General features: G+C 39.3%; 1 protein-coding gene across 1 annotated transcript in view; it reads right to left on the bottom strand.

Annotated features, from left to right (window-relative positions):
• MAOA (monoamine oxidase A) overlaps nucleotides 1-24,761 on the bottom strand; it is a 66,298-nt gene that overhangs the window by 2,957 nt on the left and 38,580 nt on the right. Inside the window, exons 4-14 of the mRNA XM_066248865.1 lie at nucleotides 22,906-23,010; nucleotides 22,011-22,102; nucleotides 18,396-18,537; nucleotides 13,352-13,501; nucleotides 12,861-13,020; nucleotides 11,919-12,015; nucleotides 8,486-8,539; nucleotides 3,459-3,516; nucleotides 2,134-2,231; nucleotides 316-427; nucleotides 49-108 (exon numbers count right to left, since the gene is read on the bottom strand). Of these exons, the coding sequence (XP_066104962.1) occupies nucleotides 49-108; nucleotides 316-427; nucleotides 2,134-2,231; nucleotides 3,459-3,516; nucleotides 8,486-8,539; nucleotides 11,919-12,015; nucleotides 12,861-13,020; nucleotides 13,352-13,501; nucleotides 18,396-18,537; nucleotides 22,011-22,102; nucleotides 22,906-23,010 (1,128 nt within the window). The remainder of the gene's footprint in view (nucleotides 1-48; nucleotides 109-315; nucleotides 428-2,133; nucleotides 2,232-3,458; nucleotides 3,517-8,485; nucleotides 8,540-11,918; nucleotides 12,016-12,860; nucleotides 13,021-13,351; nucleotides 13,502-18,395; nucleotides 18,538-22,010; nucleotides 22,103-22,905; nucleotides 23,011-24,761) is intronic.

Genomic DNA, 24,761 nt, shown 5'->3' with positions numbered 1-24,761 from the left:
GGTTGACATGTAGTTATTGGACTATGTAGTCAAAACTGCTAGACTTACTTCTGATTCAGGTTCTTCAAAATATTCTTGCTTTGCCACCTTCCCCAGAACATTCAAGATCTGAAATAAAGCGGTACCAGTATTGTGAAATGAGATACTTTAGTTTGGATAGATTCAAGGCCCTACTGGTCACAGATGAGCCCCCTTAGTGGAGTAAGGAGCAGAGAAGTAGACATTCAGATTTATCAGTGTCAAGATCTAGAAAGGCCAGATACCAAAAACATTACTGGACTCAGAAAGGAGGGGTGACTCCACTTCCTCCCTTACCGATCTAGCTTCTCTCTCTCCAGCTTCAACAGCTCCTTCCATGTATCCACTCCAGTGTGTGGCTGTCTCCGTTCCGGCAAAATAAATCCTGCCTACTGGCTGGCGAATCACCCTTCAAGGGAACAGGGAGGTCACACATTTACTTGAGAAGGCACTGAGCATTAATGAGTCAATCGCTGTCCTCATTTACCCCACAGAAGATAGGTAACTCAAATTGCTTCAAATACCCCTGTGCAACTCAGCCAAAGGTGAAAGGCTCCTAATTTCCTGGGATTATACCCAAGAGTCTGAACTTTGAAGCCAGAAAGAATCAGGCTGTCAGATCATCAATCACTAAAAGTAACGCTGACCTTTTCCTAGCTCTCCTTATTGGAATATAAGAACATGAGTTAAGTCCACAATCAGATTTATTTGCTTTATGTCTCCTGATTGTAGTCCATTCTTCTCCCCATACTGTCTTTCTAAAGGGGTGAATTCTGCATGAGATCACATCTGATGGCAGACCCCAGCCATGCAGGCACTCTCAGGATGTCAGGAAGAACTGCAGTGGCAAGTGAGAAGACAGGGAGATTAAATGATTTCTGGCAAAGAAAAGACCTGAGGGATTATATGTATGTCTCCTTAAAAAGCAACCTCTGTACAGTTAGCATCTATGTAATTTATCTGGAGATTGGCTAATGGCAGGGAAATGGGCCTTCTCCTACAAAGAGGTCTTGGTGAAGAGAACCACAGAAGGGCTGGGCTGAATAGGCAACTGTCTTCTCCTACCTTGTTGGCTTTGACTCCTACCATGCCTGAAGCCACTTTCATAAAATCTCCTAAACTGCACATCTCTACCCTATAGGCCTCCACCTCAACCCACTACCACACCTTTTTCTAATTCAGGACTCTTTGGCTTCAGCTATTCCTGATCCTAGCCCTATCTTATTGACTACTACTTTGACTTCAAAACCACTCCAGTTAATCAACCTGCTATCAATAACAAAGGGGACTTAATTCAATTAATTAAAAAATACACACACAAACAAAAATCTAATGTAAGGACAGGGCTAATAAATTTGTCTTCCTTCAATGTCACCTTCAGTTAACTTTCTAGCCCTGTTCCTTTGGAAACCTGATGAAAGTATAATGTCACCTATATTACCAGGCAACACTACTTATGCTAAAAATGGTCTGGGAAGACTGCCATAAATTGTAAATACCTAATAAGAGGCTATCACTTCGGGCTTTGCTGAGTGTGGTGCCTCTTGTGACTGGGCATGTCCCTTGCAGGGGGACCCTGGACACTATGCCTATGAAGCTGTTAAAAGAGACAATGGCTCCTATTGGGCTTCTAAGCCATGATGGACTTATGTGGCTATCACCTCCTCACACCTTAGCTGCAAGAATTGGGGATATCTCCTGGTGAAAATATGATACTGTTCTGCTGGCAAGATGTGCTTAGCTCATGTCCTTCTGTGTAGACTAGTGCCCAGGAGCTTAGAGTAGTCGAGTGAACCAAATATCTAACTAAGCTCAAGAAGGCCCCTTGGAGGACACTGCAGCTTGCACAATTCTCACATGTACTGCTGACATCTGATATCCTCATCAGTGTTCTATGGTTCTGCTATTGTTTTATGTGCTGACAGCTATTGTTCTATGTATGTATTAATATACTTACGGTATTTTCCTATGGACATCCAGAAATATAAAAACTGACTACCTGAGACAAGAGACATAGGAATACTGACTACTATTTCTAAAATTACCATTGAACTTTGCTTATATTGTAAGTTCGGTGCATATCTTGTATTAAACAGTATAATGTCTGGTTAGTACCTTCCATATCGAGTCATGATGCCAGGAGGAAAGTAGGCAGTATAACAGCCCCCAGAGTACTGTTCTTCGCACCAGTTCTTTTCTTCATAATGCACTGGCTGAAGTTCAATGGGGAGAAAATTTCAAAGGAAAGACAAAGCTGAAATTCTGGTAGTCAACAATGAAGGCTCTTCTGTATTTTCCTTTAACAAAAAGCTTACACTTAAAAGTGAACCTGTTTTTCTAGCACATTTAAGGGGAAATAGGACAAAACCAAGAAATGGTCTTTTGTGAGGTATCAAGTGACTAGCATGTATACTTCGACTTCCTCAACCTCTTGAGTAAGAGAGACATAAAATATTCCAATATCTGGATGCAAGACATGTCCAGGCAGTCTGAAGTCTCCATATCTAAGTCTATAGGAAACCCCATCAATAATCAGGTTCTGTAAAGTTCTGCTCAAATCTGGATTCTCTCAATAACAAACTTTACTTCCTCATCTACCAAGGCATTATTGCTGAAAAAAAAGAGTGGAAGGCAGGAGGTAGAAGATATAGTATCTAAGAAAGATTTTTTCAGAACCATTTCTCTAAGCTAGAAAAGTGACAAGAATCCTGATAAAAAGGGAAAAATTAAAGATTAAGATGTTTCTCAAGAGACAAAAGAGAACCTTCCCTGATTTCCCTGACACGTTCTTTAAATCTATTATTTGAACAGTTTAGAGATAATCCCCTAAAGGAGCCCTGAGCTATCTGGTAGGATTTTCAGAAAGAATTTCATTCTCATAATTGCTTTCAGTGGTGGACTAAAAGCACTGCAATTCCTAAATGAGCTGTGAATTGAGTCTACAAATGGAAAAATAAATTAGTATGACTTTGACCTGGGCTGAGAGTCTAGATTCAATTATATTGTCAAATATATACCACAGTGCCTTCACCAACAACTGATGATGTATCTAAGCAGTTTTTTGTTTTGTTTTTTTAGATACTGATCTAAGCAGTTTTGTTTCACAGCAGTCAGTTGACATTGATGGGAGGGCAGGCCCTCGGTTCTAGGAAACTGATCTCATCCACTCTGGAGATAATACCTGCAGCTTCCGGCTCTGACTACAACTGGTTGCCAGTTATTCAGTGAACATTTAAACAGCTCAACGACCACTGCATCAGAAATTGCTTGCACCTAAAAGCAGCTTTTATTGGCCTTCTGTCATTGCTGAAGTTAATCTTCAGCAACATATCCCTTTATACTCTTTTCGTAATACTATCAGGAAACTAGAATCTGCTTTGCTTTACCGTTTAGAGCAAATAGAGCAGAACCTGCTCGGTATTAAAGCTGGATGTTCTTACTTGTAAGGCTTCTTCAGATCCAAGCACTTTGGCGTACAACTCACAGATTTTCCTCTTTCTATAAAAAGAACCAATAAATGTTAAGGAAGTAATACCTGATGAGTATAGAATAAACTCTGTGAGTTACAGGGCTCTCAACCATCCCAGATTTATCAAGCAAAAATTAAAATCAATGGCCTTCTGTAACTACACAAAATGAACAGTATCATGAATCTCTGCACTTCAATCAATTCTATGCCCCAATAGTTATTTGACTTGAAGATTCAAAATCATTTTCCTTCTTTTTAACATTTTTGCCTTTCTTTCACTACTCAATACCATACCTATTGAAGAGTAAAATGGGAAAAATGATTTTAAGTTAAATTCAGTCATTTTTAAAACTAATTCTAAGTCACTTTTATGGAATATGTAGATTTGTAGAATAACCCCTATTATAACTGTAGTACATATGATGATGTCTTTTAATTTTTATGTTTTTCAGATACTATGAACATACAAAGCTTATTTAAATAACTAAGGAGCTGCAATGAAGAATTGATGCTTCTCATCTCCCTTTCTGTCTGTCTGTTCCTATCTGTTCCTCTCTCTGACTCTCTCTCTGTCTCCGTAAAAAAAACAACAACACAGAACAAAACTCATTTAATATTTTAAGTCTAACATAAAATATGCTATACCAGGAGAGGCCTATGGTCATTCCAATCTAGTAATCTTTGGTTACCCTCATAATTCCTTAGGTAAATAATTCGCACAGAACACAACACATATTACATTTTAAAGTTCAGTAGCTCTATTTACCTATTTCTTGGAAAAATATATTTTGAATTCACAACCATTCTTGATGAAATTTAAAAGCTCTAATTTACTAAAATCATCCATTTTAGAAATCAGTGGTTCTATTTCAGGATTTGTTGAAACAGGTTCACGAGATGCAGTTATATACTTTTGGTATTTACCTTCTTTAGTCTTTACATAGTTTAAACATTGACTCCAAAATATTTGTTATAGGCTAACAAGCAACAGGAAAAAAGACTTTCTAAAAATGTGGCAAAGAGTTTAATTGAAATTTGCAAGGCAAGCATCAAAAGCTGAAGAGACAAATGGCCAAAAATGGGGATGGGGGAACAGGGGAGGGAGGAAAGGGAATGTTATACTTATTAGTAATAAAGTAGATTTTAAAAGATGACAATTTTTTTTTGTGACAGAGACAGAGAGAGGAACAAATAGGGACAGACAGACAGGGAGAAAGATGAGAGAGATGAGAAGCATTAATTCTTCATTGCAGCACCTTAGTTGTTCATTGATTGCTTTCTCATATGTGCCTTGACTAGGGGGCTACAGGAGACCAAGTGGCCCCTTGCTCAAGCCAGCGACCTTGGGCTCAAGCTGGTAAGCCTTGCTCAAACCAGATGAGCCTATGCTCAAGCCGGCGACCTCAGGGTTTTGAACCTGGGTCCTCTGCGTCCCAGTCTGACATTCAATCCACTGCACCACCGCCTGCTCAGGCTAAAAGATGACAATTTTATGTGGTAAATTACATTAGAAAAATATTTTTAAAATGTGTCCCTAGTGTCTTTGAATAATATTGGATAAAATGTAACCGTATAAATTTATTCAAATGCTCACATTTACACCCTTTGTATAACTCTTTTAACGTCCATCTTGTGGATACTCAGTGTTAACAGGAGGAGGATGAGTAGAACTATAAACACTGCTTAATGCTACCATTCTACCATGAAAGGTTATAAGGGAGAGGCAAATGCCACTCCTAAGGTGTTGTCATACAACATCATACAAACTGATGTCATACAATTAGGTGGCTATTCAAATTCCAATAAAACAGGAAAAGTTTGGTTTCACTTCAAGGAGCTGTTTAAACTACAGATTAATAATCATAATGGGCCTGACCTGTGGTGGCGCAGTGGATAAAGCATCAACCTGGAAACACTGAGGTTGCCGGTTCAAAACCCTGGCTTGCCTGGTCAAGGCACATATGGGAGTTGATGCTTCCTGCTCCTCCCCTTTCTCTCTCTCTCTCACTTTCTCTCTCTCTCCCCCCCTAAAATGAATAAATAAATAAATAAAAATTAAAAAAAGAAACTTTAAAAAAAATAATCATAATGGAAAGGCTGAAGTGGAAGAAGTCTCAAAACTACTTCCTTTCTGTCTATCTCTCTCTAATGCAAGCCCTCCTTTCAGAGACGAGGAGATTGGGGCACAGTGTACTGAAAAGAGTTGTTCCACATCGCTCAGCTAATTAATGACAGGGTTGAGGCTCAACTCTCCTGAGCATTGCACCTGTAGTAAGTTTTCAATAAAAATTTATGAATCAATATTCATTCTCAGCTTAGTATGGTACCCTCTATGGTACAGATGACAGATTCTTACCTACTTCGCATAAGGTAACAAGGAATAATGCCAACATTTTGAGTGAAATAGAAAACAAAAGCTTTGACAATCATTCTGAAATGCTTAATGAGGTTTAACTCATTTTTTTGAATATGTAATAAAATCTTTTTAAACTGAGTGAAACCTAAAATCTAATCATCATACATTGCAGCTAATTTTTCATTCATGAATGATTAATCAATTATAATAAAAATTAATGTCATTATTTACTGCATTTCATATTAGATGAGTTAAGAATAAGTTCATACAAATGTATCTGGAAATTCTCTTCCCCATTCCTTCCTCTTATTAAAATTAAATTTTTTTTTTGTAAAAGTATGTAACACAAAGATGTTGGAGGATTGCACTAACTTATTAGTTAGACTCTAAAAAATGATACAACATATTTTAATGATGGCCAAAAGAGGTCACTATATAAAACATTTTATTATTGAATTTGCCACTGGTTTCTAAATCAGGCTGCTCATCACAGTCACTTGAAAAACTTGTTAAAAATACAGATACTCAGGTCCCACCCCTAACCTACTAAATCATGATCTATCAGCCCCAGAAAAAAAATACATTTTCCAAACATTCTTTTTTAAAATTTAAGTATAGTTGGTATACAATCTTATATTGGTTATATGAGTTTCAGATGTACAACAGAGTTAACATTTTAATACCTTATAATGTAATCACCCTACTAATTTTAGTAATCATCTGTCACTATGTCAATTTATTATAATATTATTGACTATATTCCCTTCCCTCTTTTTATCCATTCCCCTCCACCACTCCTTTCTGGTAACCATCCCTTTGATGTTTGTTACTATGAGTCTATTTGGTTTTGGTTTATTTGTTTTAGATTGACATATAAGCGAAACCATACATTATTTATCTTGCTCTGACTTATCTTGCTTAGTATAATATTCTCTAGGTCCATCCAGGTTATCACAGGTGGCAAGATTTTATTCTTTCTTATTGCTGTGTAATATTCCAGTATGTGTGTGTGCACCAGATCAAACATTCTGTGGGAGATTTTGATGCAGTCAGTTTTGGAAACTATTGCTACAGTCAATGACATATTCAGACTTCTAAATGTCTTGTCTTATAAAAATTTTTGGGAAATTCAGTCACCATGTGGAATCACAACCAAATGTCTACACCTGGACTGGTATTTATTTTATTCTTAATAAGTAGGGAAATCAGGAAATCCAAAAGAAAATGTCAAGCTTAGTGTGATGTAATGAAAGAAAGTACATATTAGATGCTATTCCTGACTTTGTCATAAGCTAGATGTGGAGCTTTGGCCAAATCATTCCCTAACACGGACCCACAATTCTTACTCTGTCAAGTGAGTAGGTAGATACTGAAATATATTGTTCACTTCTTGGCATCAAATCTCATGGTAGTTCAAATAAACGAACTCATGTGCAAGTGTGGGAACCTCTGCATCCTTTTTTTCACTTCCAAGGTCATCTTAATAACTCTCAAAGCAAGGGCTACTAATGGATTTTCTGTTAATGTTTAAATTAAATGCAGAAAGGAGTATATATTGGTGTGTTTACTGGTCCTCTTCAAAAGCTAACAAAGGATTTTGGGCTACCATAAAGAGAAGTCCAAAAATTCCCAGAGGCAGCTCCCCAACAGCCAAGTAACTGTTCCAGGTAAGATTATATTTGAACAAATGATTCCAAGGCAAAACAAAACAAAATAAAACAAAACAAAAGAACAAGGGAGAAAGAGAGAAAGAAAAAAAATATTGTCTTTAAATTCTTTTATATGAGGAAGCTCTTAGGAGAAGGAAACATCAGAACTGTGTCCTAGACAATCTAGAGAATTCCCCTAATAAAAGGGGAATACTTTTATGTACATAAGTTGAAACAGGTTGAAACACATATGTATGGATTTGCTTTTCAGAAAGAGTGCATGTCTGAGAACCTTGGTAAAGAGATAATAATGGTCTTGCATGGTGACTGGGACTGGGTCTCTATTTTTTTATTTTATTTTATTTTATTTTTTGTGGCAGAGACAGAGTAAGAGAGAGGGACATCTAGGGACAGACAGACAGGAAGGGAGAATGATGAGAAACATCAATTCTTCATTGCAGCACCTTAGTTGTTTATTGATTGATTTCTCATATGTGCCTTGACCGGGGGGCTATAGCAGACCAACTGACCCCTTGCTCAAGCCAGCGACCTTGGGCTCAACCTGGTGAGCCTTGCTCAAATCAGATGAGCCAGCGCTCAAGCTGGCGACCTTGGGGTCTCGAACCTGGGTCCTCCACATCCCAGTCTGATGCTCTATCCACTGCACCACCGCCTGGTCAGGCTGGGACTGGGTCTCTAAAGTTTGTTTCACAGCTAAAATCTTCTATGATTTTTCTCCATCCATCTTATAGGGAAACCCTAACCTCTCAACCACTGTAAAATAAAAACAAATATGCAAAACTAAATTAATATATGCTTATGAGCAAGGACTGTGTCGAGGGGGGCTCTAGCAAAGTACAAAAAGGTTGATTTACTAGGATTTTGAGAATATTAGTGAATTAATGTTTTCTTTTATAATGCTATTATGTTGTTAGTGCAACAGGCACAATATGAAGCTAACCTGTTACATGTGTTTTAAGAGTAAATTCTTACCTTTCATCTTTATGGAGTTTAGCTAGCTGGACAGCTTTTCGAGCAAGAATGAAGCTGGAGAGAGAAGTTACATTGGAACGATTAGCTGACAATGGTTTATCTTAAGAGTTGCCTCTTCTTTTTAAATTGTTCTTGCCTCCATCTAAACAGCATCAATGAAATCTCCCACACCCTCCCAATATTCCCCTTTACTAGAACAAATGCTGTGCTGTCTTTGGTCTGCCTTTATATTTAAAACCCTGCTAGGCTGTGGGCTTTTAAATGACTGGTGGCATCCTACTCAATATTTTACCTCCAAAGTATGGCACAGTTTTTGGCATGTAGTAAGAAATCTAATGTCAGAAAAATTAATGTTGCATTAAATGATTATCCTGGTATGCCTATTGTCTTCTGCCAAATACTTGATAAAAACTGGAAAAACAAATATAAATAAATGTCTATAGTAGATGCACAGTGGGCCACCCAGATTTCTCATCAGGACCAAGCACTCATTGCCCTTAGTTCATAGCTGAACCGTTCTCCAGCAATTATACACTGAGGCAGAGGACTGCCTGCTTTAAGATCCCCTGCCTCTTCCCAGAATGATTAGCTTGGGAGTATAGTGTGTTCCAGGGTCCATCCCCCTGCCTCAATGCAGGACAACTGTGAAAGATCACCTAGCTCCAGAGATGACTGTGGGATGGTTTAGGCCTCCGCTGAATCAACACTGGAAACCAATCTCTCCCTCTGATCCTGATTCCTTCCCTTCCCCACAGGCAGTGATTCCCAGAGTATTCCCAATGAACCTCCTGCACTGAAACTTCTATCTCAGAGTTGGCTTCCTGGGAAATTCACCTAGCATATTCCCCGAATTTAGTAACTCAGTAACATTCAGTTATAACCTATCTGCTTCCTTTTAATCAAACAGATTCTATTACTATACTGATATCACTAATAACATGTATATTTTAAAGAACTGAATTATGACAAGAAATCCTTGGTTATATTATACTATTACTAGAAAATATTTCTTTCAAAAATCCAAATGAAAAAAAATCCAAATGAGCTAAGAGACAATGAAATTATTTCTCCATTAAAATAAAATTTAAAATTGTATTTCTTTTTTGTTCTAGACAAAAAATAAATAAAAAATAAAGACAAGCAGAGTAGGACTGAAAACATAAGGGCTGAAAAAACAGGTATTTCATCCTCTCCCTCACCCCCAAATTAAACTTTCTCAATTTGATTCCAACTCCTTTAGAGTTGCTATTTGAGATCATTCTGGGAAGCAAAGACACAAAAAATATATCTGTCTTAATCCAAAAAGTAGTATTTCAGAGGAAGTTATAGACTATTTTAAGAAATTTAAACTATTGTACTTTATGGGATATAATTATAATTTCACTTGATTTAACATAGTATGTTATGGCTTGCTAATAAGAATTTTAGTTAAATTTCAGGTTTATGCAAGAACCAATCATTTTAGACTTATACAATTATTTCAGTAAAAATCACCAATATCTGATGACAGATTAAGTCATTTAGCTGAAAACCTTTTTTATATCTTGGGTGCTTTTTACAGTTCCTTTTCTAAAGGGCAGTTAGTGTTGGCTATTTCTGTTGAATCTCATTTCGAGAATGAAATAATCTCTTTGTTCTACTTTTATATGGACAATTATCCTTTAAGTTTCTTTGGTGTTTTATGAGGGAAACAAACACGTTGGCTTTGGGTTGGGTACATTTCACAGGTCCAAAGTACAAATTGCTTTCTAGTTTCCAAAAGGCACTAATTATCAAACACAGTACTGGGCAGTTAATACTCCTGTCTTCAAGACTTTCTTTGCCCAGAGCAAAGAGCATGGAGGAAGCAATATAGTTTCACGACAAGAACAGGGTGGAGGCAATTGTTCCAATAAAACTTTTTAGAAATTTCCTAAATAACCTCATTACCATCTGGAAGGCTTCTGCCATACATGTCCTTGCTAATAAAGCTGAAGAAAGCCAAAAAGAGTAGATGCTGCAATAGCTAATCCAGGGCAAGAAGAACACCAGTGTTCTTGCATCCACAGTGGACTGATCTTGATTAAGTCTTCTAAAATCTCTACCTCACCCTCTTGTTTTTCCTTTGGCATAGAGAAGGTGATTCTAAACTGCAGAAACAATCTGTATCCTTTCCTCCTCAGAGTGGTTAGACATGAAGAGGATGTATTGTTACTGTGGTCATTATGTTGTGAGCACCTGCCTTCCCAGGGAGGCTGATGCTGTTTCTTTTTTTTTTTTTTTTTTTTTAATTTTTTCTTTATTTTATTTATTCATTTTTAGAGAGGAGAGAGACAGAGGGAGGAGCTGGAAGCATCAACTCCCATATCTGCCTTTACCAGGCAAGCCCAGGGTTTCAAACCGGCGACCTCAGCATTTCCAGGTCAGCGCTTTATCCACTGCGCCACCACAGGTCAGGCTGTTTCTTATATTTTAGAACCAGAGAAGTGGTTACGAAATGATTTGGTGGGAGTCTGGTAGCACAGCTCGTTTTCTAAGTCCCTTGGGTCATGTGTCTGTTTCTTTTGTTTTTGTAATTTCTCTTCAATGATACAATTTGCATGGGTCAACTCTCCCAGGGGGTAAAGGGAAAATCAGTGGGCCCTAAAAGTCACTTGGCTATTATATAAGCTATGCTCTTTTGTTGCCACGTGGTTGAATAAATAGCTCATTTGTATAGCTTTGGGGAGGGATAAAAGACATGAAAATTGGGAGGCTGTGGTTCTCATTAGCAATATTTGGGAGCCCTCTTTTCTCCCTTGATCCCTAGTCTTCAAAGGGAAGAGCAACTGTGTGTGGAATTGGGAGGAGAGAGGAAGAGTTCTCCTCTTCCAGACACAGAATTCCTCCTTGGACAATCCCTGGTAAAGGACAGCATTGGAGTGACCTACTAGAAAAAGGGCCATCAACCTGAAACCTGGCTCTCTTTCAAACTGCACTTCCTAGTTGGTCATCTATCTTATATCCCAGGGAAATAATGAATATATTAACACTTGCCATATAGCAATGTTTGGAATGAAGAAAAAGATAAATCCCCAAAACCCTAACTTCATAGGATTTTATAGAATTAAAAAGTACTCATTCCAGAATGGTTGTGAACATTCTGTCTCTAGGCAGAGTAGTGTACCATACCAACTATATAGTTGCTTCTTTCATTGTCCTTAATATATAAATTTTATGGGAGAAAGAAATATATGGGCACAAGTTCAAATGATATCAAATTTATTAAAGCTTCCCAGTGTTCTTGTGCTACATAAGAAACATTATTCTAATATTGTAATATATAAACATGATGTATTTATGTAGGATTATTTATCATTGCTTGAGCTCAATACCAAAACAATATGCTCTTGCTAGTGTCCACACTCATACACCAACACCATTTGGAAAATACAGAACACCAGCTCGAACTTACCCCATGATAGCAGGCAATGATCCATCTGGCTTGGTGTCATCCAGGGTTATCGAAATTGGAGCCTCCTCATCTTGGATGATCATACAACCACAGTAGTCTTAACCAGAAAAAAATCAATAGAATATTGAGCCTGGCCTCATCAGAGATTTAGAAAGAAAATTTGTGTGTGTGTGTGTGTGTGTGTGTGTGTGTGTAATTATTTTGCTAAGAGAAAAGCAAAACTTAAAAGTATTCATCTTTGGCCCAACCCCAGAAGTTATTTCCTATCAAATACACACACTTGACTATACAAGATATCTGTTTACCCAGACACATGGAAAATTATCCATCTCGATCACCTTTACATAAAGGTAATATATGACAAATACCACAATTTTAGTGCCCTGGAATACACAGGGAAAGAGAGGAGTGCATTAGAGGGAATCACCTCAAACTCATGAAAGAAGTGGCAGGAAGGAATCCTTCAAGTATGAGCAGAAGGTTTGTCAACAATAACCACTGTATCTTCTCAGACCCTGCCTCATTTAATCCTCACATAACCTGACAGTAGGTCACACTGTTATAATTTTACACAAAGAGACTGATGCTGAGAGATGATGTCTCACACCACAGCCACACAGCTAGTAGAAAGTGAAATCTAGGAATGTGTGACTTCAAAGCAGTGCTCTTTCTATGATACCCCTTTGACTCACTCTGCTCATGAAGAGTAAGTGGGAGGACATTTGCCAGGAGCTAGGGTAATGGTGGCCTTGCAACTAGTGGGATCTCTTCCTTTCCTTTCATTGCCAGTAAGTGTTCTCGGGGTCTTTTTGTGTTATAAGGGGCTATGTATGAGGAATGAACAAATTAAGATTTCTGCTCCTTTCTCTACCAATTTAAAAGGGCTTACCTTTTTTTCTGTTCAGTCTTAATACAATTTAAAAATAAATAAATGCAGCCTACCCTTCTTCTTCCAAAAGGCTTCCTTGTAATACATCATACATTTAATGATAGCTCCCATTGGAAGACGTTGGACTAACTGGTTTCTCTCAGTTGGCATTTCTGGACTAAAGTGAATCTTAGATATCAGAGTTGGAGGGATGGCAATAATCACATAGTTGCACTAAAAGACACAAACACAAAATGCCACATCAAACATGAGTCTAGAGTATTTGCAGAAGTTGTAAAAATGATATTTATCATTTTGAATCATACTGAGCACTAACAGCATACAAAATGAGGACACTGAGGCAAAAAATGAAACCAAACCAAACCAAAACAAAGAAAACCCCCAAAACAACAGTAAGGTATATCAACCAATGCTGGTTATTTGGAAGACTAACTTGGAAACATGCCAGCATTAATTATGTCACTGCTTGGGTTATGTTTAGTTAGAAACTACAGAAGATACAAGGCCTATTTAATATATGCTGCTTTTGATTAAACTGAATTACCTGATAAACTTCACGATTCAACGTCTCTATGATGATGTTGTCACCTGTCTGGTCAATAGAGGTGACAGGATGCCTCAGCTTCACTCTGTCTCCTAGGAGGTTCATTATCTTTTCACTCACTTGACCAGATCCACCTACAAACTTCCGTTCCTACAGGAGAAGATAGGCAGCAAACACTGTAAAAACTCAAGAAGAGAATATCATATTTGCCACTGATTAGAAAATCTCTAGAAAGTCAAAGGCCATACCTCCACCCTCTGTACACTTAACTGTTGGAATAATTAATTAAATCAGGGGCAAAGTCTCTCAAAAGAGACCTCGATTATGCCCTGCAGTTCCTGGCAATGAAAAGCTGTTACTAGTTTATAAAGTCACAGAATTAAAAGAAATGTTACCCTAATACCAGTGGTCCCTTGACTGAATGGAAATATCAATAAGTCTGTAGACTTCAAATGCACAAGAACGCAGGACATGGAGGGAATCCTGGGAAAGGATAAGTGCTGTGCTTCTCCCAAGGTATATGGGTTCTTTTTTATTACTAATTCTTTCTAGTTTAATTGAAATGGGGGTATAGTTTTTACTCCCTGTGGTTTCTCAAAGCCCCAGCTACAATTTGCTAGGTAGATTAAAATGTTATCTAAGAAAACAGGCTTACTGAGTGACTTTTTGCAAAAAATGTCTTGAAGTTTCAATGTGGGGGGCAGAAGGGTGAAAGCTAAGCACCTGCCTATTTCTCCAAACACTGTTAAATACGTGGGGTCCTCGATTACAACACAGTTCTGTTCCTACAATAGTGATGTAACCCGATCTTGGTGTAAGTTGAAACACAACCTAGCCTAAGTCACGTACCTATCCTAACACATTTGGAAAATCATAATCTAGAACGTAACAACACAACAAAGCGGGCAAGATGGCGATGTAGTAGGCGGACATACCAACTTCCACCTCCCAGAAACAAAATGGATTACAACTTAATTTTAAGAACCATCATCTGGAAAAACCAACTTTGGACTAAACTAAGAGGACTCTTTAACCAAGGAACACTGAAGAAGCCACACTGAGACCGGTAGGAAAAGCGGAAATACAGAGAAGGCTGCCCAGCTCCCCAAAGTGAATGGCAACTCAGAAGGACTCACATGGCAGGAAGTGAGTTTAGCAAAGAGGGGAGGGACCTGGGCCTCAGAAACAAAGCCCCAGCCTGCAGCCCCAGAACCGAGAAGAGGTGTACAGACAGTATTTAGCTGTGAAACAAGCCAGGATACTGTTTGTGAGAAAGAGACAGATTTCTCAGACCCAGGATTCTTCTTAAAGGGACCACACAGAAAACCTCTTTTACAACCACTCACCTGAGACTCTGGGGGATGGAGAGAAATGAGAGGTCCAGAGTAGCAGTAAGAGAGTGTAATCTAGAAGGCACAGGGAGAAACACTTTGATGGATAGCCACCCTAACCCCTGGGCTGAGTCACTCCCCAAATCTAAAGTGAAAATTTCCTCTGGAAACAGCAATACCAGCAAAGGGAAGCAGGACACCAGCCAAACAAGTTCTCCCACAGCATTTAGAGCAGAGTAGCTTAGAAGAAAGAAGCCATCAGGGATACAGTATTGAGTGCTAAGGTCTGAACTGCATCGCCCCCAACCACACTGCTGAGGGCCCGTAGGAGGGCGGTAGGCAGTGGGATATAAAATCGCGGTCCTGCCTGACCAGGCAGTGGCACAGTGGATAGAGTGTCGGACTGGGATGCGGAGGACCCAGGTTCGAGACCCCGAGGTCACCAGCTTGAGCGCAGGCTCATCTGGTTTGAGCAAAAACCTCACCAGCTTGGACCCAAGGCCCCTGGCTTGAGCAAGGGGTTACTCAGTCTGCTGAAGGCCCACGGTCAAGGCACATATGAGAAAGCAGTCAATGAACAACTAAGGTGTTGGCAACAAAAAACTGAGGATTGATGCTTCTCATCTCTCTCCATTCCTGTCTGTCTATCCCTCTCTCTGACTCTCTCTCTGTATCTGTAAAAAAATAAAATAAAATAAACAAAATTGTGGTCCTGTTGGCGGGGGTGGAAGCCAGGCTGGCCATGACTGAGGCTCAGTGTGAGCTCAGTCCCACTCAGCAGGGTTGGAGGCTAAGGACAGCCATGGGGGAAGAATAGGTGCACAAAAGCGGTATGACCCAGCTGCAGGCTGGGTGAGCAAGAGCAGGTCCCGCCTGCAGTCCCACTGACAGGGTCAAGAAGAAAGCCGGGAAACCAGCGGAGACACGCAGCTAAGCAGGGGTGCACAGCCCCACCCACAGTGCCGAGGTTTCTGGCCCCAGACTGGTGCACAGGTGCAGCTATACCCATGGGGGTGGGGTGAAGGCCGAAGCTGGCAGGCCTTGTAGCCCTGGCAAGTGAACACAGCACCACCCATGGAGGAGAGGCAGAAACCACAGTGACTGATGCAGCAGGCAGGTGCCGACAGCACCCATACTTGAATGCCTGAGGGGGTGGTGGGCCTGCAGACATACCACACCTAGGAAACACAGAAGCCAAACCCATTGGGCTCCAGTGGCCACACCCTTCTTATGCACAGACAAAAAGGGAAGGCAGAGAAATGCAACCCAAACGAATCAAGAGAAATTCCCAGAAAAGGACTTCAATAAGTTGGATATAACCAAATTACCAAATGTAGAGTTTTAAATAATGATTTTTAGGATGCTAAAAAATCTTAGAAAAACAATAGATGGACATAATGAGCACCTAAATAAAGAGACAGCAAATATAAAAAAGGACATTGAAATAATAAAAAAGAATCAGTCAGAAATGACAAATACAATATCAGAAATGAAGACCACAATGGAAGGAATTGAAAGAAGGATGGATGAAGCTGAGAATCCAATCAGTGAGTTAGAGGACAATATAAACGAAGGCACAAAAGCAGAGCAGCAAAAAGAAAAGAGACTTAAAAAGTCAGAGGACACTCTAAGAGAGCTCTGTGACACATGAAAAGAAATAACATCTGCATCATAGGGGTTCCTGAAGAAGAGAAAGAACAAGGGATACAGATCCTGTTTGAAGAAATCATAGCCAAAACTTCCCTAAATTGATGCAGGAAATAGTCACACAGGTTCAAGAAGCACAGAGAATTCCATTAAAGAGAAACCCAAAGAAATCTACACCAAGACACACCATAATTAAAATAACAAAGCTAAGAGATAAATAACACTAAAAGCTGTAAGAGAAAAGCAGACTATTACCTACAGAGAAGCCACCACAAGGATGACATCTGACTTCTCAACAGACACATTTGAGGCCAGAAGGGGATGGCAAGAAATATTCAAAGTAATGCAGAACAAGATCCTACAACCAAGATTTCTTTATCTAGCAAGGCTATCATTTAAAATTGAAGAAGAAATAAAAAGCTTCCCAAACACACAAACAAACAAACAAACAAAACCCTCAAGGATTTCAGTAAAACCCAACTAATGCTGCAAGAAATGTTAAGGGGCCTGTTGTAAACAGAACAAAGGGGGAAAAGAATATAGTAAAAGAGGAATGTAGCTTTAAATAAGAAAATGGCAATAAATAATGACATATCAATAATAACCTTAAATGTAAATGTAACCTTAAATTAAATGATCCAATCAAAAGACAAAGGGTAGCTGCATGGATAAGAAAATAGGACCCCTATATATGCTGTATACAGTAATGTTATTTCTGCCTATAAGTAAAGACACAAAAAAATGCAATTGTCCTGCAAAAGCTAAGGGTCAACTGGGTGATAACTCTTGGGGCCACAAGAACAACTGAGGGACTCCTGGATATCCCCTAAGAAGAGAAATAATTCACTTAGCAGAGAAAGACTCTACACCTTGTACTATGAAACAGAGTAAAGATAGAAGTAAACTGCTCCTAATTAAACCTCATCACATGGAGGCATAACATTCCTAGAAAAGAAAGACCTCTTTTCTTTGGGTGAGGGAAAGCCATGAAACAGTCTCAGAGGCTGAAAAATTGGAGAGGTTAAATTCTGGACTCACTACTGGTTTGCTGTGTGGCCAGCCAATAAGCTTAATGAGTCCCTAACTTAAGTAGTATGGAGTCAGGCAAATTCTAGTTGGCAGCAAAAATTTAGAATCCAAAATGTAGAATTTACTAGTGAAAGAGTGGTCATGAAGCAGTATGAAAATTAGGAAAATGAATAGTGACTTCCATTATATAACAGTAAACATAAAAGAGTAACTGAAACAGAATGGGACAAAAAAGCCTTACATCTGGAGCAGAGAAGGCTCAAGTACAGTAATCCCCTCTTTATCTCTGTGAGATACATTGCAAGATTCACAATGGATGCCTGAAACTGCAGATAGAACCAACTACTATATATATTATGTTTTACACTTTACAGCTTCTCTTTGGCATATCTGAAATTGCCAGCATCACTACTCTTATATTTTGGGCCCAATATTAAGTAAAATAAGGGTTACTTGAACATGAAGCACTGCAAAACCATGACAGTTGAGATGACTACTAAGTGATCAACAAGCCAACAAGTGGGAGACACTAGACAAAGGGACAATTCAAGTCCTAGGTAGAACAGAGTGGGAGGGTGTAAGATTTCATTTTGCTTCTCAGAACACTGCACAATTTAAACTTATGAATTGGTTATTTGTGGAATTTTCCATTTAATATTTTCAGACTTTAATTGACTGCAGATAACTGAAACCACTGAGACAGAAACCACAGATGGTGGGGCAACCACACTAGAAATTTTGAGAAGTAAATTATTTCATTTTATTACATAAATAGTCTAATTTTACCTACCTCCAAAAGGAAATAATTGAATTCCCCAAATCTAATTAATTCAAATTGAAATATTCTTTAGCTGTGAACTTATTTTCACAAATGAGAAAAGGTAATGAAAAATTTTGTTTTCAGAAAAGTTTTTTTGAGATCGTTTCAAGCTGCTAATTATTCCTATTTCAAAATGTAGAAGCAATTATTAAGGCCATGATCTGGGTGAGGACAGAGATCTTAAATGAAGTTATATTTGCGAATGGACCCTCCATACCTGGCCCCCGTTGGTAACGGAGAATATCCGAGTGGTGCCACCACACTGCTTCACATACCACAAGAACCACAGGGCAGACACTTCATGAGGTTCAGAGGTTACATTGATGTTCACAAAGAGAGATGCAAACTGCCTAGCAGTCCTGGTCACGGAACAAAAGAGGATGTCAGAGGTAAATACATATATGCTTTACCGGACATCATGTTTTAAAAACACAATTTAGCATGATTAGAAGATGTTTCTATGGCTTTTGAAAAAAAACCTCATGAACTCAATTTCTGAATGAATAGATATATTAACTCTTGGGAAAAATAAACTTTTCCTTTGCTTTTAGGAAATTATTGGTTAGCTTCAAATATGCTACTCCCAGTGCAGTTCAAAGGATCAATATACTTTTCAGGGATAATTAAGTATATCTGTTCGCACATATTTGAATAACGATCCTCTACTCTCCATTTCCACTGCCCCACCCTGGTCAAGGCTACCAGTGACCATCAACTGAGTTACTGTGGTGGCTGTTTGTGATTACTCCTACCTAGTCATATTATATTCCCTCTTGATGCTTTTCTAAATTATAGCCAATGAAATCTATTAACAGCTCAAAACTCAAAAATACTCCATGCAACCCTTCATTGGTATTCATGGAAAAAGGCAAAAATTTTGAATATGGCTAATCTTGCACCATCAGCATCTCAACCAGTTCTCATACCTTTCATTACATCACTTTCTCACAGCATAGTTATGCTCCAGGAATACTGTTCATACTTTGCTAAAACATGCTGATCTTCTAATATCAGGGCCAAAGCTGTTTGCTCTTCTCTCTACCAGGAAAATAACTTCTCCAAACCATCTACCCTTTGTAACTCTCACCATTCACTGTGGCTCATTCTTGGAATATACCATTGTTTACACCATTCATCTTTCAGGTCTGCATCCATCCACAAGGTATGATTCTTGAAAGATACCATCTTATCACACCATTCATGTTTCCCTCAACATACACCAACTACTGTGGTTCATTCCTGGAAGATACCATCTACAAACACCAACTATCTTTTCTGTCTCCCCCAATCCACTGTGACTCATTCTTGGAAGAAACCACTCCTCCACACCATCCATCATTTCTGTCTGTCTCATATACTGTGGCTTATTCCTAGAAGATACCATCTGCACAAATCATCAATCTCTTGTCTACTCCCCATTCAATGTGGCTTATTCTTGGAGGACACCATCCTTTCACACTAGTCATTCTTCTAGTCTCCATTTCAACTGCTTCATGACAAGAAGATACCAATTCTCCCACACCTTCCATTGTTCCTTTCTCACCCCATCAACTGTGGCTCATTGTTATAAATACCATCTAAACATAGATGCCATCTTCTATGTCTCCCCCAACAACTGTGGCTCATTCCTGGAAGATACCCACTGCCCCACATTATCCAGCTTTCCTGCCTACCCCACCCCCATCCCTGTGGCTCATTCCTGGAAGATACCATCCCTCATACCAATCTACCTTCTCTCCCCATCCATTGTGGTTTATTCCTGGAAGTTACCATCTCCTACAGCATCCAATCTTCTAATCATTTCTTGTCTTTTCTCCTACCCTCCATCCACTATCTCATTCCTTGAAGATATATACTCCTTCATCCCATTCATCGTCCCCCCACCCACTGTGGCTCATTCCTGGAAGATACCATTCCCCCAAAGAATCCTACCTTTCTGTATACCCCCATAAGATGTGGTTTATTCCTGAAAGTTGCCATCCACCTATGTCATATATCTTTCCTGTTTCTTCCACAGTCACTGTAGATAATTCTGGGTTTATATCACTCCTACACATAATCTCTCTTTTTGTCCCTCCCTCCCTACCCACTGTACTTCATTCCTGGAAGAGACCCTCTCCTCTGCCATCTAGCCTTCCTGTCTCTCCCCCACTCCATCCAATGTGGCTCCTTGCAGAAAAATATCATTCCCTCATTCCTGGAAGATCCTTCCCCTTCATTCCAACCACTTTTCTATATCCCCCACTCCATTCATTAACTCATTCTTAGACGGTACCATCTGCAGACAACATCCATCTTTCCTGTTTCCAGCCCCTAACCCCATCAACTGAGGGTCATTACTGAAAGAGACATTACACCAATCCATCCATCCTTACTGCCTCCCCACATGTACGATGGTTCATCCTTGGAAGATACCATCCTCCCACAACATTAATCCTTACCTATCTACCCCCATCTGAGTAGCTCATTCCTGGGTGAAACCATCCTCTTACACCATCATCTTGTCCTATCAAACCCCATCCCCTATGGCTCATTCCTGATAGATACCACTCCCCCACCCCCACTTCATCCATCATTCCTGTCTCCCTCCATCTTCTGTTGCTCATTCTTGGAAGGTAATATTCTTCCATACTCCCCATCATTTCTGTCTTCACCCATCCACTGTGGCTGTTTTAGAAGATACTAATCCTCCACAATATCCACCGTTCATGTCTTTCCCCATTGATTATCGCTCACTCCTGGAATATGGCATACCACTGCACCACCCATCTTTCCTGTCTCTTCCTCTGCACTGAGGATTATTCCTGGAATATACCATCCCTCACATCATCTACTCTTCCTATCTCCCTCTAGCAACTGCCTCATTCTTGGAAGATACTATCCAAATACACCATCCATCTTTCATGTCTCCCCCTCCATTTACTGTGGCTCATTCCTGAAATATACCATCTGCATACACCATCTACCTTTCTTGTTTCTTCCATCCACTGTCACTCATTCTGAAAATATACTGTCTCTTACACTATCCATCTTTGCTGTCTCTTTATCCACTGTGAAGTATTCCTGAAAGATATCATACCCCCACACCTTCCACCCTTCCTTGTTTTCTTCCCATCTCTATGGTTTATTTTTTGGTTGATGCTCTAAGTTTTGGGTTTCTGTTAAAACACTGCTTCATCAAAGAATATCTCCTTTATTCTCTTGCATTTTAGGTTCACTGTTATAGTCATTCTCCTAGCATTATATAATTTTGTCTATAATGCCAGTCTCCTGCTAAAAGAATGCAAACTCCATAAGGGAAGGGGGCCTTGTTTAACAATTCACCATCGCTCCTCAGTGCTTAGTACAGTACCTTCACATAGTAGCCTCAAATGGTGACTGACTAATCTATAAGTAATAACACAGACTCGGCTAATAACACAGATTCTCCTTAAAAATATTATATAGTTTACATTATTTGGTAAAATATACATGTCCCTCCAGTTTCCTATTTTTATATCTATATGGAATTACTTTAGTATCTTTCCAAATTGCTTCTGTAGCTGCCTACTAAGAAAACTGAAAATGTAATTACTGTTTTACCGCAAACCATACACTTACATTTTAAAAAGTTCTACTTCTTTCACCTACTTTTTTTATGTTTTAGGTTCATTTTATGTTCAAACCTGCTCTGAAATCTCTAACTACCTTCAATATTGCTACTGACTGAAAGATCATTAGGTTTCTGCTTAACTCTTTTCCTATAACTTATAAAGAAAAATTTTGCAGTTCAAGATAGAATAGAAAGAATCAGCATAAAAAATAAAAGTGAATTTTAAATAGTCAAGATTACTGTGTCCAGCAGATTTTATCAATGAGCTCTTTCATCGTAATTTTGTCCCATTCTTCAGCATGTGGGGCATCCCATGGTGCATCAGCTGGAATCTGCAGAGAAAAAAGGGCTCATATCCAAGTGTGATGGTTATTGCCCACTGCCCTGCCAAGATGCTCTAAGAAAAACCTCTGAAAACAGTTCTCTCTGTCCATATTGGAAAGAGTGATTGGCATACAGTTCAACATAGAGTTAGTGGTGAGGTTGGGATAGATAACTCTTTGGATTCAATGCCTTAATGCTGTTGCCAGAACAATGCTACCACCACTATTACTGCTGCTGCTGCTGCTGCTGCTGCTACTAGAAACATATAAATGCATGTATAAATATATAATAGATTATATGTAATATGTATACATAAATTAATACATTTTGATGATGATACTTATTACTATGAAAACTAACACACTTTTAAGTCCCGAATTTAAGTTTGACACAGTCAAGTTACAAAGCCTGAGATAAAGTACAAAAACTTTGGGGAAACAAATTTTTCTCTTCTTCACAAGTAAATTGGCATTACATATGGGTAATAAAACTATAAGTAGGATACATGGCAAACATATATCACATAGATTCTCAGTGGCATAGAATGGAAAGCGCAAAAATATTAGTATTAGATGGAATTGGGTTTGAATCCGTTCCCTTGCAGCACTGTCCTGGGGAAATTATATAACCCCTTGGCACTAATTTTCCTCATCTGTTAAGTGGAAATCTGCCAGTTTTTCAGAGTTGCTAGGTATATTGAAAATGATATGAATCATTATCCAGAGCAATGTTCCCTGCAATGTGGAAGGATATTAAACAGTTGCTACTGTTATTTCAGAAAGATCGTGTGCAAGTTGAACACACATTTTACCTCTTTTCCCATGTTATCCAGTGTCCGCCACAGATTGTTGTAATCCAGATATGCAATTGGGTTCCAGACTGGAGGGAAGGCACCCCGAAATGGGTATGTTTTCCCCTGTAACATAAAAACAAAGAATAATGCCTTAAATGAGGATAGCATTTTAAAAACTCAAAACCAATCAACCTAAGAGCCATTTTCAAAGTAAAAGGATCCTCTACTGTGTCAAAGCAACAGGTGTAGGTAGTTTTTAAGGCCTTATTTCCTAATTTAATTATTTTCTTTAAAAAGAAAACATCATGCAAATCTTTTTTTTTTTTTTTTTTTTTTTTTTTTACAGAGACAGAGAGAGAGTCAGAGAGAGGGATAGACAGGGACAGACGGACAGGAACAGAGAGATGAGAAGCATCAATCATTTGTTTTTCATTGAGCATTGCGACACCTTAGTTGTTCATTGATTGCTTTCTCATATGTGCCTTGACTGCGGAACTTCAGCAGACCGAGTAACCCCTTACTTGAGCCAGTGACCTTGGGTCCAAGCTGGTGAGCTTTTGCTCAAACCAGATGAGCCTGCACTCAAGCTGACGACCTTGGGGTCTCAAACCTGGGTCCTTGGCATCCCAGTCCAATGCTCTATCCACTTCACCACCCCCTTGGCAGGCCATCATGCAAATCTTAATGTTGCAGTCTCTTAATACCATGTTGTATAAGAGTTTGGGTTGTTTTTTTTTTTTTTTTGAGAGAGAGAGAGAGGCAGGGAGAGAGAGAGAGAGAGAGGAGAGAGAGAGAGAGAGGAGAGAGAGAGAGAGAGAGAGAGAGAGACATATGACAGGAACATCAAACTGCTTCTGTATGTGCCCTGACCAGGGAATCAAACTGGCAACCTCTGCACTCCGGGACGACACTCCAACCAACTGAGCTATTTGGCCAGGGCTTAATTTTTATTGATTTGTGGAGAGACAGAGAGAGAAAGGGCAAGAGAAGGGAGGGGAAAGGGAAGCATATGTTGTTCTAGTCAGTCCTGCACTTCTTGGCTGCCTCCTGTGTGTACCCTGACCTGGGATTGAACCCACAACCTTGTTTTGGGACAACACTCTTAACTGGCTGAGCTAACCGGCCAGGGCCAAACTGATTTTTTTCTTGTATTTTTCTGAAGTTGGAAACGGGGAGGCAGTCAGACAGACTCCCACATGCACCCGACCAGGATCCACCTAGCATGCCCACCAGGGGGTGATGCTCTGCCCATCTGGGGCGATGCTCTGTCTCAACCAGAGCTATTCTAGCACCTGAGGCAGAGGCCATGGAGCCATCCTCAGCGCCCGGGCCAACTTTGCTCCAATGGAGCCTTGGCTGCAGGAGGGGAAGAGAGAGACAGAAAGGAAGGAGAGGGGGAGGGGTGGAGAAGCAGATGGTCACTTCTCCTGTGTGCCCTGGCTGGGAATCAAACCTGGGACTCCTGCATGCCAGGCCAACACTCTACCACTGAGCCAACCAGCCAGGGCCCAAACTGATCTTTTTATCACATAAAAACGTTAGATATTTATAGAAAACCTACTGTTTACACTATACAACATTAACAGCTGTGTTAGATTTTTATAAAAGGGCTAAAACAAAACTCCTGACCATCAAGGCAGGGACACAAGACAATAGCATTTGCTTTCATGTGTGTACACTTTCAAACATGTATGCACACAATGCAATTGAGTAAAAATATATGTAGCCAGTAAGTGACAAAGAAGTAATTTTCTCTTCTACAGTAACAAATTCAAATAACCTTGGCAGATTATGTGATCTGATTTCTTATCTGAAAATACTTATGTTGTGATGCTGTGATACTTTTTGAGACTCCATATTCTTTATCATCATCA

This window comes from Saccopteryx bilineata, chromosome X (genome assembly GCF_036850765.1).
Source record: "Saccopteryx bilineata isolate mSacBil1 chromosome X, mSacBil1_pri_phased_curated, whole genome shotgun sequence".
Lineage (NCBI taxonomy): Eukaryota > Metazoa > Chordata > Mammalia > Chiroptera > Emballonuridae > Saccopteryx > Saccopteryx bilineata.
This window is presented reverse-complemented; position numbering and strand designations above follow the sequence as displayed.